A 17,880-nucleotide genomic window follows, 5' to 3' on the forward strand; every position below is an offset into this window, starting at 1 on the left:
GTCCATTATGTAATTGTTTGGGTATTGAATTCGTGAGCTGTCGATTTTTCTAAAATTTATCGTATGGTCAAGATTGCTGAAAGCACAAATGACTGATTTGCTAAGAAGGCGATGGTATTGCTGGGACATTGCTAAAAGCGGAGTAAAACTAAACTAACTCACTCACTCCAGATGAAATCAAGATAGACAGATCAGGTGTGAAACGAACGCTGTACTTTCTCTTGTTTGAAATGTCAACAAAGCAAACATTCAGATTTAGTACTGCGTTGTGAATTTCCCTATTTTTATTGGCGGCCATGGGTTTAATTAACGCCATTTTGTACATTAGTTCAGTACTATTACACGTTAGCTTGGAGTTATGAAGACAGCAAATACTTGCGTTAGACGTAACGTTAGTGTGTTGGGTTCATTTGGTATCAGGGTTCTGGTGCGCCAAAGAGGTGCAACTCTGCACAGTAAATGGCGGTTCGCCTGGCACCATTCTCTCAACAGCTGGTAAAATGATAGTTTTGGCTTTACCCAACTATGAAGTATTCCTCCCCATACACCGCAGTGGGTATTGGTATAACTAATATATACATGTGTGTTTGTACATGTTAAAATGTTCCGTTAGATCGAGCATGTATGTACATGTTAAAATGTCCCGTTAGATCGAGCGTGTATGTACATGTTTAAATGTCCCGTTAGATCGAGCGTGTATGTACATGTTTAAATGTCCCGTTGGATCGAGCGTGTATGTATATGTTTAAATGGTCCTTTATTATCAAAATCGTGGGGATCCCGGGTCAGGATCTAGGTCTCAGTACTCTGTAACCTGTTTGTTACGTAACGCCGCACTGAGCGATATTCAAACTATATGGCGTCGGTCTGTATATATTCCGGTCTGGACCAGACAATCCCGTGATGAACATAATGAACATCGATGAACGCAGTTGGGATACAATGCCATGCATCAATCAAGTCAACGAGAATAACCATCCAATCCCGACTCACCTTTTGATATCAACCAGTGTTATTTTAGGCAAAGCGATATTACTGAAAGTGATCTCTAAAACACTAGGTACATCCTAAATAACGCCATTACTGGCGTTATTTGGGCATGTTTTCAAAGTAAATATCGGATATTTTCGAGAACTGAATTCTTAAAGTAGCATTTGAGTGATTACTGATCTCTGTATTTCATTAAATCATCAAAGATTATTCTGAAACCTGCCGTCGACTCTAGAATAGGTTGGAAACACACAAACGCAAACCCCTATCAAATTTTCCGCCATATTGGATAGTGTTCGTGTTTCACGTAAGCCGGTCATGAGACGCCTATAACATCACGTATATTTCAAACACATACATAACTTAGTTCCTCAGACTCTAAACAGTGTATGACAAACAGGAGAATATAATTGACTGTTTTAGAACCCATATCAAAATTTCGGAAAAAAACATTGCAGTGTCCTTTTTTCAATCAACTTTAGTATGGGCACTTGAATTCACACATCAAGTCGGAAAAATATATTCTAATTAATTCTGAATTTTATGTCATTAGGTTTGTTTGTTGTTTAACGCCGTATTCAGTCGTATTCAAGCTATATGACGACCGTCATACATTTATAAACGGAATAATTTTTACAATAATATTTCTTTAAATGAATAGATCTCAAATGAGAGTATAATGGAAATTAAAGTAAAAAAAGTAAAATTCACCTTCTAAATCCTGAGAATTACAATTTATACATAGTCGTTTATCCCTTGGGGTTTTACTGCTACTATATGTACCTGTTTCAGTTAGTAATGTATGGGATGATAATCTTAATTTGCTTAGTGCATATCTGTGTATGCAATTTAAAAACATTAACTAGATACATTTCAAAACGTATCCTTAAATTGTTTATATAACTGATAAGTAGTAGAATTTCTCATTTCCTGGTACCAATAAGTAATAAATTTATCCTGCAGTAGTTGTTTTAACAGTGACATGAAAACTGGAACATTTACATCAAAGCGAGACTACCACGTAGATATAACCCGTTTACTTTTAAAATATCTTTTACTTTACGATACCAACCAGAGCTTTATCTAACATAATATCATGTATATCAACGCCAGAGGTAACATTTTTCTGTAATTTTAATTCTAAAAGTAGCATTTTAGTGACAACTGATCTCTGTTTTTCATCAAATCACCAAAATGATTATTCTGTAACGTTGCTGAGAACACGAATGTCTCTCTGTGCTTTCCGCCAAATTTGATAGTGTTTAAAGATCGCGTTTCACGGACGCCGGTCATGAGACGCCTGTAATATATTAAATCAAGTATCGCTCACACACGTACATAACTCAGTAGTTCCTCATGCATTGGAGACTTTTATCAGTGTACGATAAAAAGGGGACAATCAACTGTTTTGTAACCCGTGTCAAACTTTAGTTCAATCAACCATTATTACGGTAGGTTTGTTTGTGTTGTGTTGTTCGTTGTTTAACATTCAGCAACATCCCAGCTATAGGGCACCTGTAAATAATTGAGTGTTGACCAGACAATCCCGTGACTGACACCATGTGCATGAAGCAGGTCAGCGAGTCAGACCTCCCGATCTCGTTATCGGCTCTTTCTACAAACTTGAGTTGCTGTTCAGACCAATTCTTACCTGGAATTCCACGGGTTACGGCCGTAGCTAGATATATACAGACACACAGTAAAGCTCCAAATGCTCGTCTAACTAAAGTCCGTTTGATTTCATTTGAGACCGATGAATTGCTCACTAACAATAAATCTAATAATTGCAACAAAACCAAATTTTGCACAGTCACATGAAATCGACACACCAACACTGAAATCTTTAAATCGCAAACAGTGACATTTCGCCCTTCACTACCATGTCTTAGATATGTGTAATGGATTCTTCATGTATCACCAGCTTTGATGCACCAGTAGGGATAACAGCGCCTAATCCGTTTCCACTAAGCAGATACTCCGAAACATGAGCCTGAAATAAATAATTGGCTCCCCGCTGGGCTCAAAAATAACTTTTATAACAGATCTTACGGATTATTTGTGTCTTTGTGTTATTGTATTTGTCGATTCTGATGGGATTCAAATTGCATGGGTTATCAAAATAATGTCAGGAAAGAACATTCTGCTGAAAGACTCATTCTAAGACAATTTTACTATTCCCCGTCGACAAGTGATTAATAATGTGTAAAGAGATGTCTTTCTATGTAGACGAGACAAAAATGTACAAAATGAAATCAGCAGAAATGTATTTAGGCAACAGTTTAAATTAGTGGTTTCATCATTCTCCTGATACAACTGTAGGCAATGATACATATGAAAATAAGGAAAATTAAAAGTATACTGGGTATTAACTTAGTTCCAAATATTAGAACAATGATAAGTGTTTCAAACGCTAGATACGTATATATCTGTGAAACTGAACACCAAAACACACACACACACACACACACACACACACACACACACACACACACACACACACACACAGAGAGTTGCGCCACACACGTGCATATGGTGTCATTCCTGAGTTTACACTGGCGTGTAGAAAACAAGATGTCAGTGAATCCAAAGAAGTCCAAAGTAGTACATGTCAGAAATATGGAGCCTGGACAACGTGTTCTTACAAGTGTGGAGATATTGAGCTAGATATCACAGATCCGTACACCTATCTCGGAATTCTGCTCACATAGCACCTGGACTACACTAGGATATGGAGAGAGCTGCCTCTTACTCTGTTAGTCGGGCCAGAATTAACAATCTCCAAGTTCAAAATTCAAAAGGATGGGATATGAAACATTCACAAAGTTGTACGACTGTAGGGTCTGGTTGATTAAATCTTTATGGTGCAGCAATCTGGGGTCCGTATGCACTACAAGCCGTTAACTCAGAATAGAGCTATTCGTTCTTATACTCTCCTAACGCAGTAGTATCCGGGGACGTGGGATGGACTCCGCCCTGCGGGACAGTGGGACACCCTCGCCAGATTTTACGAACGCCTGTGTACCATCAACCAAGCCAGACTTGTATTCAAGGTATTCAAGTGGCCAAACGTGAAAGCGGACAGTAATGTATGGTGGCAATAAGTTACAATTTTACCGCCGTACCTATTTTCGCTGCGGCACCGCCCCTCTATGTATTGAAACTGGTCGCTATACCACACCAGTAGAAGAAAATAATTATAAAGATTGTTTAACTGTAAAGATTGTGTTATTATGTTTTACTATATTGTATCCCGATTACCGTTTAGCTTTGTTATATCAATGTAATTAACAATTTTGATATTTTACTGATGTGAGAAAATGTTATGTCATTCCCGGACGTTGTTTATTTTACTGCCAAAACGTGCAAACTTGTTTTACAGAGGAGGAGAGGTTTATTGTTTGACAATTAATATATTATTATTCATCTTATTTGTATTGTGCATTATATTTATTTGATTTTATGTACAATTTTATGTAATCTATTATTTCATAGTCTCTCACAACCCATTGTGGGTGGCTCACATTTATATATAATACCCGCCGTGATGTTGCTGGAATATTGCTAAAAGCGGCGTAAAACCAAACTCAGTCAGTCAGTTATATATAATACGATTTTATGCTTGTATACCATATGTAACAGGAGATTGTGTTCATAGTTTTAGCAATAAAGTTTTATGTTTATCATTTCAAGTTGTTTTTGTGTTCATTAGTTTATAAGCTTGGGTTACTTATCCAAGCAGTTGGTCTGTTTAGGGCCTCAACAGTCTAGCTTTCAATACAATAGCCCTCAGCTTCCTATTAGATTAACATTATATAACTACAGCTTTCCTCCATAGCATTTGCACACTTTTCTAGTCACACTGCTAACAACTCTGTACTGGACAAGCCATTCAGCACAGCTCAGGTTAGACATTTACTTTATATTAACCTAAATAGAATCTCAACCTATCCATTAAATATGTTATAAATAATATAAAGTGTTGTAAATATTAACATTTTATATCAAGTAGCCAATGTACCTTTTAATTTATCAATATGAAATGTCTAAATGTATGTATGCGTGAGAGCATGATTTGATTGGTAGTTTGAATGCAATATTGAACAAGAAAGTCCTTTCCACATTATTAATGTAGCCTTAGTAATATATTGTACTTATTATTTGTTTTAGGAATGCAATAACCCAGAATTCTAGTGTGGGTATATAGACACACCCCGGTGTCACCCACAGGGTATGTACATATTATCTTTTATCATGTATGTAATTATAATATATGTGTGATTTAATTATCGCCTCTATGATCATTTAAGTTGATCATTTGCATATTAAATTACAACCATTATGTAGTGTTTTATACATCAGTGGTAATAAGAATAACTTATTTTGAACTAGTTATGTGCAACTGTACTTGTTGCATGTTTAGATTAATGTATAGCATTCTTTCTTATATTACAGGGTGATTGACTGATCAATTGAATAATTGACATATACATATGATGTTGGAATAAACGTCACCTCACAAACACACCCGCAGCTCGTCATTATTATTGACTCACCCCTGCAACAATGAAGCCCCCAGCGAGGAACTGACGTGCTATACAGGACACCCACATCTTGTGATAATTCGTGGATCATATCCACTGTGAGTTGTGCATTCCTTGATGCTATGATTTCCTCCCCAGCTATACAAGTGTGCAGTCAGCAGAGACTTTGAACCATGTTGTGAATTTTTGTGACGTCATATCTTGTGATTGTGATTGACATTCTAAGCTTTGATAAACCAAAACAAACTTTACGGAAGCTTCCGTCATAGACATGGATATTACCAGTTGCAACTGACTGTTCGTCCACCATTGTCTCTTTCAACCTTTAAATTGCTTGTTTTTTATTTCATCTGTAATTTACAACCTGTATTATGTTAGTTATTCACTATTTCGTTGTACTTGCTCTGCTCATAAGACATTCTATATTTGTGTTACGCTGTCAGTCATTAACATGCAGCCTTAGGTTACTTAGTATTACAATAAAGTTGTAGTTGTTAAGCCTTATATACTTACACACAGGCATTTGTTCATCATGCCTTAGTTTACTTTATGGTACCAGTTATTTATTTATTTTGACTTAGCAAACCACGATGTGTTTATCACCGTCATAGCTTCTTAGTCTTTGATTTACTTAGTCTTAGATATACTTCAGTTATTCTGTTTTCAGTTCTCTTGCATCATTGGGTGAATGAATCAAACATGTATTTAAAAACACACAAAATAAAACAACCTAAATAAAAATTAATAACTAATTGATTAACTAAAATCTAATAAAGCTAATTTAGTGTAAGCATTTACAGGTATAGTTATTCAACATGGTTATTGTTTGGACTGAGTGACGGACGGTACTGCTCACCTTAGTATATTACCTTTAACAACTCACTTGCACTTCCCTCACTTTTGTTATCTACGGGCCTGGTGATGTATGGTTTGTTTTCTTGAAATTGTGGTTGTATATTCAATTTGGCTGTTTGTCCTGCTCACGTATGTGACCAGTCTTAAGGGTATCATTCAGATTAGGCATACGTTGCTTTCAGTGTACATTTTGTTTTATACATTAGATGTAATAATAATAACTTATTTTGAACTAGTTATGTGTAACTGTACTTGTTGTATGTTTAGATTTATGTATAGCATTCTTTCTTATATTACAGGGTGATTGAGTGATCAATTGAATAATTGACATATACATATGATGTTGGAATAAACGTCACCTCACAAACACACCCGCAGCTCGTCATTATTATTGACTCACCCATGCCACATGTATTGTATGTATAAATTGAGGTGAGGCTTTGTCTGACTAAATCATTAATCATTGCATAAATGTCACTCTTATTTGCTTCCATTTATTTTTGGGGTAACCAAAGTTATCACTTGCAGATTTTAATGTGCAAAGGGATTAACTTCAGTTAATTTAAATGATAATGTAACTGTTGATTCATGTGTTAAAAGACTATAAGAGTTATTATTTGCCATTTCGGCAACTGTTTAATGCTTCATGTCAATGATATACAGTCACGAATATTTGTGTACTTCCAGAAACTCGTCATTTATGTCTGACTCGGGCATCGTTTGTCCTCAATAAAGGCTGTGTTTGTCAAAAGTGGCGTTTTCTTCATCAGGAAGGGAAACTATGGAAAAGAGTTTTTCCAAAGCAAGCGCTCCCCCCGCATCCTCGCTCATAGATACAAGCAAGAAGTAAATTATTTACTAAATACTTACTAAATATAGTTACTACAAACTTACTAAAGGATATACTGCTATGACTAGTCTTATTTAAAGCTCTGTATGTAATCAAGTTAACTTTAATGTTGGAAATTTGTTCCAAGATATAACTAAACCAAAGTATAACATAAAATAATTGGCTGTTCGGGTATTTAGAAGATTTATAAATTTGTAATTATTTAGCTTAACATAGTAAAGATTTGGTACTTATTTAGTTCGTACATTATGAACATTTAAGCAATACATGTTCACTTTCTGATATGTTTAAACAATAAAGGCGCACAGCAAAGGCCCCATCTTTAGAGCTTCTGTAGGACTGAATCTTGAAATTAGCTGTACAACATCAAAAAAAAATTGTTTTCGATCTTCAGAGATAAACGGACGTTACAACCTGAAGACGGTTCTCGAGATCAATGTTGAATTGTTGTCCTTACGTTTTTGCTAACTCTTTCAAACAATTATCCCCCAGTGTTGTTGTCTTACTACAGGCCAGGGGGGGGCCTTGTCCGTTATTTGTATATGGCAATAGCAATTAAAGGTATATGCCTTTTTGACATAAACTGTTAGAATTTAGTTATTATTGGGGCGGTGGCGTAGCCTAGTGATTGAAGCGTTCGCTCGTCACGTTGAAGTCCCGAGGGTGTGAAGCCCATTTCTGGTGTGACCAGCTGTGATATTGCTGGAATATTGCTAAAAACGGTGTAAAACTCACTCACTTTGTAGTCATTACTCTGTACATGGCGTCTGACTGTCACTCACTCTGTCACTGACTAGAAACAAGGACAAACAACAAGATCAGGTGGCCAAGCTCATTGACTTGGTTGAAACATGTGATCGTATTCTAATTGCGTAGATCGTTCCTCATGTCAGTCACTAGATTGTCTGATCGATTTTTTACTGACTTCGTAAGGCTGGAATACTGCTGAGTGCGGCTTTAAACAACACCAACATAAAAGAACGCTTAAGAAAACAAAGCAAGTCATGCACCAGCTGATCACTTTATTGATCCTTTTTACAATTTAGTTGACATTGCTGTTGATCCAGGGAATGTACTCTGACACACGCGTGTAGACGCTGGGATAGTCCCCTCCGCACGTGCTGATTCCCCATGACGTCACGCCAATCAGAACATCAGACTGGCCATTTCTGATGATCATTGGTCCACCGCTATCACCCTGACAACAGTAACCATTGACAACATCTTAGCTGGTACACACAACAGGTCTACAAGTGTAAAATTATCATCTAAATTTGCCGTTTTATTTAGCTGGCAGAATGTGGATTACGGTACTGAGTTTCAGTTCCTGTCTAACTGGTATCCTATTCCATACCTGTGATCTTGTTTTACTGTCCTTTCTAGACAGGTATTATTAGCGAGTTAGATGTTGTGGCTCAAATAATATGAGTGCAATGTGAAAAGGTACCTGACTTGTACTGTTTGGAGTTATAGAACACCCTACAACATTACAATTTGATGGTGATTAATAAACATGCTCTTTAGCTTGGCAGGGTGTAAGAATCTACATTGAGACGTCGCTCTCTGCTTTAAACAAGACATTGTTACCGGTACATGTGTGTGTTTCGTCACATGCTAACTGTGCAGTCGAAACCTACCACAGACTCGTTTTTGTAGAGATGTTTGAAGATTATTGAATTGGTTCCGTGGAGTTTAAAACCAAAACAGATGCAATACGTAAAATAATATGCACTTATCGTGCAGATTGTAACATTTGAAAGATTGTAGCATTTTAAAAAATTGGAACCAGACAGCCGGAAGTAGGTATTAGACCCGAACTGGAATTCTAATGTATAAAACTAGAATAGAAACAGATGATCAGAGCCATCATGAAAAGTGCAACTCACATTGCAAGCTGAAGCTTGTTGACTACTGTCGTAGATGCAGATGTGTTGGTCGTTGATGGTGGCACCGCTGACGGAAGCCCACATGCTGCTGCATTGAGCGTTTGAGATCTTCTGCATAGTCACCTCTTGCAGTCTGTCTGGGAGAGTCCCGCCTCCTGCAAACATAGTGATGAGGACCAAATATACAAAAGACAGCATTAAACTAATATGATAGTATACTTACTCACTACTTTACTAATGAGGGGTAGCCTAGTGGTTAAAGCGTTCGCTCGTCAAGCCGAAGACCCTGATTCGATTCCCCACATGGGTATAATTTGCGTAGCCCATTTCTGGTGTCCGCCGGCGTGATTTTGCTTGAATATTGCTAGAAAGCGGACTAAATCTTAACCCACTCTCTCACTTTACAAATGGTTAACAGGTGGACATTTCACTTGCCTCTGCATGTGTTTGTGACGGTTACCTTTGTGCGGACACCTGCTGTCATAACTACTTGATATTGATTCACAAACACATTCTGATAATATAGTCGGAATCGTAAAATCGACTCTGCCTTTAAGCAGAATTTTATACAACTCTTGCATCATGTACTGAACTTCTCTATGACAAAACCTGGAGATGTTTTTCCTAAGTTTAGTTGACAAGCCTTGTTGTGACTGAAAACCACTCACTCACTCACTCACTCGAAGAAACAATCCTTTTTCGTTTTCATATTTACCGACAGTTCTTCCCCAACCGGAAATGATGACGTCTTCACCATCATACGAAGCGCCCTCGGGAGAGACATCGATCAGTTGGACAGTGTTGGTGATTGAGGCAGCACTGTTCAGTTCCAACAAGGCGATGTCGTTAGGGTAGCCGGCTGCGTTACCGTTGTAGCCAGGATGCTGAATAGAATATACAAAAATGGAATACTCGTATTCCCACCAATCGTTTATGTTCTGTTGAGTGCAACAGTCAAGCTCGTGTTGACATAAGCCTGTAAGTCCAATTTGCTATCATGGAAACCGGGAAAAATAAAATCTTCAAGAGTTCCTAAATGGCAAAGGATACCAGTTCATATTTTACTTTGCTCATGAATTTCTTCATGAACGCCAAAGTTTACCAATCACTGTAGCCAGCAATGGAAGCACTGGACGTGGCGTGTCACAGGCGCCACCTACCGAAGCACCTAACGTGATGTCACAAGCGCCACCTAGCAACCTACCATGACAACTCTTGTGACCCCAATCCTCTGTTCTCCTGACTCCGTGCTGCTGAGACTGTGTTCGCCCAGTTGAACCCTCAGGGAGCTGGCGCTGGAACATAAGTCAGCATTAGTCAACAAGGGGCAGATAACCCAAGGTGATCGGCTCATAATTTATCATAGGTCGTAGATTATTGCACATATTACTCTCTGTTTCCAGATGTAACGAGTCCACGTCACGGAGATATCACCTCAGTCAGTCTACGGTTGCAATCCATCACTCGTCTCATTAAAATGTCATGGACATTGTATCATTAGCGCGATGGGAACAATTTCCCGAAATCGTCAAGAGCAAGCATCATTCTTAGCAAGAGAAAAATGTATTTTTCAGAAATTCCGAGATATATGGTACGGTATAAGTAGATCCTCAGTACCGATTCATATGGGAAAACCCACGAGAGATGCAGAAAACACCATGATATGGGCAACTATATCCGCGGTTCTGCATAATCAACAACAGGGCTGAAACACTGTTACTTCCAAGCATTTCTGTGTGGCAAACACAGTTGGGATTCAAACCTGGAAACAGATGATGATAGCTGCGATAACTGCATCTCAGTACTGCTCGCTAGAAGCGATTTTCAATTTGAATTTATGCACATTGTTTGCGCTCGGCATTTTCCCATCTAACTGACGGCGGTCTGTAACCAGTCAGGACCAGACAATCCAGTGATCAACAGCATGAGCATCGATCTACGCAACTGGGATGCGATGACATATGCCAACCAAGTCAGAGAGCCTGACCACCCAATCCCGTTCGTCGCCTCTTACGACAAGCATGGGTAGCTTGATACCCGGATCTTCACAGGTTAGTCCATTCTTCAATTGGAATGGATTCATCCACTGAGCAATGCATGCTGTCCCCCAGAACGCAGATCATGTATAGCATTGTTAGGTTTGTTAAGCGGCGGATGAACTGGGGACAGAAGGCGTTGTACAACTAGGAGCTCACAGTGTTCATGTATGGAAAGTGTCCCCAGTATCTCGTCGTAAGACTAGCGGAGGGGTTCCCCGCTGGGATTGCCCCGTAGGAACCCAGTTCTGTCCAAAGGGTCCGTTATCTGTCTTTAGGGGTGACTTAGAGGACCGGTTGTAAGACTCAGTGACTTGAGTAGATGCGCGTCACATCGATCACGAAATCGACTCACGATGTCACGTTACATATGTGATGTCATAAACAATGGATGACGTCATCTGTAACTTGCAAGACGCTTTACCACGTGCCGCTTCCCAAACACAGAAAACAAAGGAATGGTTGGCGTGAACACAAACATCAGTAAGAAGCAGGAACATTGATGAACAGTATATTCAAATGTACCTGGCACCGTCCACGCAGTGAGCGGCGGTGAGGCACCACCTCGGAGCAATGAGACTGCATCCACAGCTGTGAGACCAGAAAATGCCCAGAGTGGCCCGCTGGAGGGAGGCGATGTACGGGTGGCTGTGCTGTGCTGCCTCAGAACCACCCACGATACGGGTGGATGGGGCGGCTGAAACCAGAACATAATGTCAGGGAACAGTTCAAAAGTTCAGTGTCGAATAAAAATCGAATTTCTCTATTTTCAGCGTTTTTAAAAAATGTCAATATTGGGAAAATACTGTATTCCAATTAAGTGTGTGGAAAAACAAGGCGGATTTCTTTTCACTTGTGTCGAACAATATTGAATGAGATCCGGCATTTGGACTTCTTGGGTACAATAGACCATATTATTTGAAACTGTGCGTTAAAGGACTCTTGTTTAGAAGTTATATAATAACGGGCGGTTGGGTAGCCTAGTGGTTAAAGCGTTCGCTCATCACGCCGAACACCCGGGTTCGATTCCCCACATGGGAATAAAGTGTGAAGCCCATTTCTGGGTTCCCCCGCCGTGATATTGCTTGAATATTGCTAAAAGCGGCGTAAGACTAAACTCACTCACTTTAGGATAACAGTTGTAGGTGAACAATTGACTTGACTTTGCCCGCGCCACACCAGGGTAGGATAGACTCTACTTTTTGCGACCTCAAGGAATCATCCCTGATTGATAGTAATTCTTAAACACATGCTCGAAATCGTACCACGGACTTTTAGAAAATATTTATCATAAATATTTAAAGTGTTTTATCGGATTTATTTGTTTAAGGGTTTGGATGGTCAAGTTTCCCGAGCGACTTTTATTTTAGTTGGAGTCAATAAGTAATTGTTCTAATCGTCAGTTTTTTCTGAAAATGCTTACAAGGGGCTATCAAAAGGTTTTGGGCCTAAAATACTTCTGATATGTGCATGATAAAAATAACTGTGTGATACTAAGAATGGTTTATATTCATCACTTAAACGTAATATTGACATGCACACGTCGCTAGCTTCCTGTCACGTGACATCTAATCACATGTACTCCTCTTGAAACGGCAGAAATGGATAAGATTGAGTACAGAAGAGTCATATAGGTTTTTGTCCTCGGGGGCCAGGGGCGGATACAGCTTTTTTAGAAGTGTGTGTGTGTGTGTGTGTGTGTGTGTGTGTGTGTGTGTGTGTGTGTGTGTGTGTGTGTGCGTGCGTGTGTGTGTGTGTGTGTGCGTGCGCGCACTATTGAGAAAAGGAGGGGTACACACTTCATGCTCACCCGAGTTTCAATGGTCATTTCACAATCTTTCATGAATTCTTGTTTAGATCTGGGTTATAAGGCAATAATTTTAAAGGAGAAATGGACTAAAGAAATAACTAAAATAAATGTACGACAACTTACCGGCGGCCACGGACACTAAAGCTGCGATGATGAAGATCATTGTGGCGAGGTCGTCACTGTCTGTGTTGGAAGTGAACGTTCAACATCAATTTATACACAGAATTGGGAGACAAGGTGTTCTTTCCCATAGTTTCTTCAATAGCTTGAGAACAAACCATCTGTCACATAATGTTTATGATATTACCATGTATCGGTTGGAAACCTACTTGATATTATGTGAAGTCCCATACATTTTATACTGTAGTCTGAACTGGCACACGTCGTCACCCAAAGAACACGTGGACCTTTTCTCCGCAACAAATCCCTTCGATATGTTGAACTCGTCATGTTGTTGAGGATGAATTAAACATATTTACAAAACATACGAAATCGAAAACAAGTAGAACGTACTTTTGAGAGAGTAGTTTTACCCTTTTGACGTTGCGAAGTGAGGTGCAATGGGGTTTTGAACGTCGAAGTCAAAATTATATATCGCTGCACGTGCATGTGTGGGTGACAGCCCTGACGTTTGGTGCTAGCACAATAAGATACTACGATATATTAAGCGAGTGAGTGAGTGCATGAGTGAGTGAGTGAGTGTGTGACTTGTGTTTAACACAGCTTACACGTAACATGTTAAATTTGGATACAGTACAGTCTTCAAGCTTCACACTGATAGTGGGGCGGTGGGGTAGCCTAATGGTTAAAGTGTAGACCCGAGTTCGATTCCCCACATTGGTACAATGTGTGAAGCCCATTTCTGGTGTCCAAAGCCATGATATCGCTGGAACATTGCTAAAAGCGGCGTAAAACAAAACTCTCACTCACTCACTCTGGTAGTATGGTTCCGACTCTTATATGGACAAAACAACATAGAGTGCTAGAATCTGTACTTTACTTAGAACGTGTACTCCCAAGAGTTACATTTGTTATATTTGGCCACTAAGACGTTGTGTAGTTCAAACCTTTCGATCTATCAATGGTGTATCTGCCAAAAGTATCAGAAGATCCCGACATTAAGCAAGTGAACAATGGTGTGAGTGCCAAAATTGGGAGAAGATCCCGACATTAAGCAGGTGAACAATGGTGTGTGTGCCAAAAGTGGGAGAAGATCCCAACATTAGGCAGGTGAACAATAGTGTGTCAGTGCCAAACGTGGGAGAAGATCCCGACATTAAGCAGGTGAACAATGGTGTGTGTGTCAAAAGTGGGAGAAGATCCCGACATTAAGCAGGTGAACAATGGTGTGTGTGTCAAAAGTGGGAGAAGATCCCAACATTAAGCAGGTGAACAATGGTGTGTGTGCCAAAAGTGGGAGAAGATCGCGACATTAAGCAAGTGAACAATGGTGTGTGTGCCAAAAAGTGGGAGAAGATCCCGATATTAAGCAGGTGAATAATGGTGTGTCTGAACAATGGTGTCTCTGCCAAAAGTGGGAGAAGATCCCGACATTAAGCAAGTGAACAATGGTGTATGTGCTAAACGTGGCAGAACATCTCGACATCAAGAAGGTGAACAATGGTGTCTCTTCCAAAAGTGGGAGAAGATCCCTACATTAAGCAGGTGAACAATGGTGTGAGTGCCAAACGTGGGAGAAGATCCCGACATTAAGCAGGTGAACAATGGTGTGTGTGCCAAAAGTGGGAGAAGATCCCGACATTAAGCAGGTGAACAATAGTGTGTCAGTGCCAAACATGGGAGAAGATCCCGACATTAAGCAGGTGAACAATGGTGTGTGTGTCAAAAGTGGGAGAAGATCCCGACATTAAGCAGGTGAACAATAGTGTGTCAGTGCCAAACGTGGGAGAAGATCCCGACATTAAGCAGGTGAACAATGGTGTGTGTGTCAAAAGTGGGAGAAGATCCCGACATTAAGCAGGTGAACAATGGTGTGTGTGTCAAAAGTGGGAGAAGATCCCAACATTAAGCAGGTGAACAATGGTGTGTGTGCCAAAAGTGGGAGAAGATCGCGACATTAAGCAAGTGAACAATGGTGTGTGTGCCAAAAAGTGGGAGAAGATCCCGATATTAAGCAGGTGAATAATGGTGTGTCTGAACAATGGTGTCTCTGCCAAAAGTGGGAGAAGATCCCTACATTAAGCAGGTGAACAATGGTGTGAGTGCCAAACGTGGGAGAAGATCCCGACATTAAGCAGGTGAACAATGGTGTGTGTGCCAAAAGTGGGAGAAGATCCCGACATTAAGCAGGTGAACAATAGTGTGTCAGTGCCAAACATGGGAGAAGATCCCAACATTAAGCAAGTGAACAATGGTGTGAGTGCCAAAAGTGGGAGAAGGTCCCGACATTAAGCAGGTGAATAATGGTGTGCTAAAAGAGGGAGAAGATCCCGACATTAAGCAGGTGAACAATGGTGTGAGTTCCAAACGTGGGAGAAGATCCCAACATTAAGCAAGTGAACAATGGTGTGTCTGCCAAAAGTGTCAGAAGATCTCGACATTAAGCAGGTGAATAATGGTGTGAGTGCCAAAAGTGGGAGAAGATCCCAACATTAAGCAAGTGAACAATGGTGTCAGTGCCAAAAGTGGGAGAAGATCCCTACATTAAGCAGGTGAACAATGGTGTGAGTGCCAAACGTGGGAGAAGATCCCGACATTAAGCAGGTGAACAATGGTGTGTGTGCCAAAAGTGGGAGAAGATCCCGACATTAAGCAGGTGAACAATGGTGTGTGTGCCAAAAGTGGGAGAAGATCCCGACATTAAGCAGGTGAACAATGGTGTGTGTGCCAAAAGTATGAGCAGATCCCGACATTAAGCAGGTGAACAATGGTGTGTGTGCCAAAAGTGGGAGAAGATCCCAACATTAAGCAAGTGAACAATGGTGTGAGTGCCAAAAGTGGGAGAAGATCCGGACATTAAGCAGGTGAACAATGGTGTGAGTGTCAAAAGTGGGAGAAGATCCCAACATTAAGCAGGTGAACAATGGTGTGAGTGCCAAACGTGGAAGAGGATCCCGACATTAAGCAGGTGAATAATGGTGTGTCTACCAAAAGTGGGAGAAGATCCCGACATTAAGCAGGTGAATAATGGTGTGTCTACCAAAAGTGGGAGAAGATCCCGACATTAAGCAGGTGAACAATGGTGAGTGTGCCAAAAGTGGGAGAAGATCCCGACATTAAGCAGGTGAATAATGGTGTGTGAGCCAAAAATGGGAGAAGATCCCAACATTAAGCAAGTAAACAATGGTGTGAGTGTCAAAAGTGGGAGAAGGTCCCGACATTAAGCAGGTGAACAATGGTGTGTGTGCTAAACGTGGGAGAAGATCCCGACATTAAGCAGGTGAACAATGGCGTGAGTTCCAAACGTGGGAGAAGATCCCAACATTAGGCAAGTGAACAATGGTGTGTCTACCAAAAGTGTCAGAAGATCTCGACATTAAGCAGGTGAATAATGGTGTGAGTGCCAAAAGTGGGAGAAGATCCCAACATTAAGCAGGTGAACAATGGTGTCAGTGCCAAAAGTGGGAGAAGATCCCTACATTAAGCAGGTGAACAATGGTGTGAGTGCCAAACGTGGGAATAGATCCCGACATTAAGCAGGTGAACAATGGTGTTTGTGCCAAAAGTGGGAGAAGATCCCGACATTAAGCAGGTGATCAATGGTGTGTGTGCCAAAAGTATGAGCAGATCCCGACATTAAGCAGGTGAACAATGGTGTGTGTGCCAAAAGTATGAGCAGATCCCGACATTAAGCAGGTGAACAATGGTGTGTGTGCCAAAAGTGGGAGAAGATCCCGACATTAAGCAGGTGAACAATGGTGTGTGAGCCAAAAATGGGAGAAGATCCCAACATTAAGCAAGTGAACAATGGTGTGAGTGCCAAAAGTGGGAGAAGATCCGGACATTAAGCAGGTGAACAATGGTGTGAGTGCCAAAAGTGGGAGAAGATCCCAATATTAAGCAGGTGAACAATGGTGTGAGTGCCAAACGTGGAAGAGGATCCCGATATTAAGCAGGTGAATAATGGTGTGTTTACCAAAAGTGGGAGAAGATCCCGACATTAAGCAGGTGAATAATGGTGTGTCTACCAAAAGTGGGAGAAGATCGCGACATTAAGCAGGTGAACAATGGTGAGTGTGCCAAAAGTGGGAGAAGATCCCGACATTAAGCAGGTGAATAATGGTGTGTGAGCCAAAAATGGGAGAAGATCCCAACATTAAGCAAGTAAACAATGGTGTGAGTGTCAAAAGTGGGAGAAGGTCCCGACATTAAGCAGGTGAATAATGGTGTGTCTACCAAAAGTGGGAGAAGATCCCGACATTAAGCAGGTGAACAATGGTGTGCCAAAAGAGGGAGAAGATCCCGACATTAAGCAGTTGAACAATGGTGTGTGTGCTAAACGTGGAAGAAGATCCCGACATTAAGCAAGTAAACAATGGTGTGTGTGCCAAAAGTGGGAGGAGATCCCGACATTAAGCAGGTGAACACTGTCGTGTCTGCCAAAAGTATAAGAAGATCCCGACATTAAGCAGGTGAATCGATGTTCATGATATTGATCACTGGATGGTTCTTTCCAGACTCGATTATTTACAGACTACCGCCATATACCTGGAATATTGCTGAGTGCGGCGTAAACAACAAACAAGCAAGCCAGTTGAGGACTTTTACCGAGATACGTGATATGCGAATATATTATCAGGACTTTAGAATAATTTTCAACAAGGAAGGACCACCTGTGTTTCAGTGGAACAATTCGCTGTTATAAGTTATGTCCCTTAGTCATGGTTTGAACTCAGTATCGCCCTAATTGTTATCAGTTGTTCGTCTAAGGTATGCCGTGCTTGTTAGGAGG

General features: G+C 40.4%; 1 protein-coding gene and 1 long non-coding RNA gene across 2 annotated transcripts; one reads left to right on the plus strand and one right to left on the minus strand.

The window, feature by feature from the left end:
• The first annotated feature begins 4,680 nt into the window (after positions 1-4,680).
• On the plus strand, positions 4,681-5,506 carry LOC124271214. Its single transcript, XR_006896976.1, has 3 exons — positions 4,681-4,893; positions 5,158-5,218; positions 5,443-5,506. It is a non-coding gene; the product is annotated as an uncharacterized LOC124271214 (long non-coding RNA).
• A 2,737-nt stretch (positions 5,507-8,243) lies between these two features.
• LOC124271215 (fibrinolytic enzyme, isozyme C-like) lies at positions 8,244-13,167 on the minus strand. The gene is made up of 6 exons (XM_046706293.1): positions 13,092-13,167; positions 11,684-11,855; positions 10,327-10,417; positions 9,838-10,006; positions 9,123-9,277; positions 8,244-8,434 (listed from the first exon to the last, which is right to left on the minus strand). Exons 1-6 carry the CDS (start codon positions 13,129-13,131, stop codon positions 8,279-8,281), a joined length of 783 nt encoding a protein of 260 aa, XP_046562249.1. The 5' UTR covers positions 13,132-13,167; the 3' UTR covers positions 8,244-8,278.
• Positions 13,168-17,880: the final 4,713 nt, after the last annotated feature.

This window comes from Haliotis rubra, unplaced genomic scaffold (genome assembly GCF_003918875.1).
Source record: "Haliotis rubra isolate DU_JTF1 unplaced genomic scaffold, ASM391887v1 Scf159, whole genome shotgun sequence".
In the NCBI taxonomy this organism is placed as follows: domain Eukaryota; kingdom Metazoa; phylum Mollusca; class Gastropoda; order Lepetellida; family Haliotidae; genus Haliotis; species Haliotis rubra.

What these genes read in the sequence shown, in the direction of transcription:
- LOC124271215 (XM_046706293.1), bottom strand. Translation starts at nt 13,131, where the DNA reads ATGATCTTCATCATCGCAGCTTTAGTGTCCGTGGCCGCCG. An exon ending in GGGTCACAAGAGTTGTCATG is followed by an intron (nt 10,007 to 10,326) that starts GTAGGTTGCTAG and finishes TATTCTATTCAG; the next exon opens with CATCCTGGCTACAACGGTAA. An exon ending in AACAAGCTTCAGCTTGCAAT is followed by an intron (nt 8,435 to 9,122) that starts GTGAGTTGCACT and finishes TACTGTTGTCAG; the next exon opens with GGTGATAGCGGTGGACCAAT.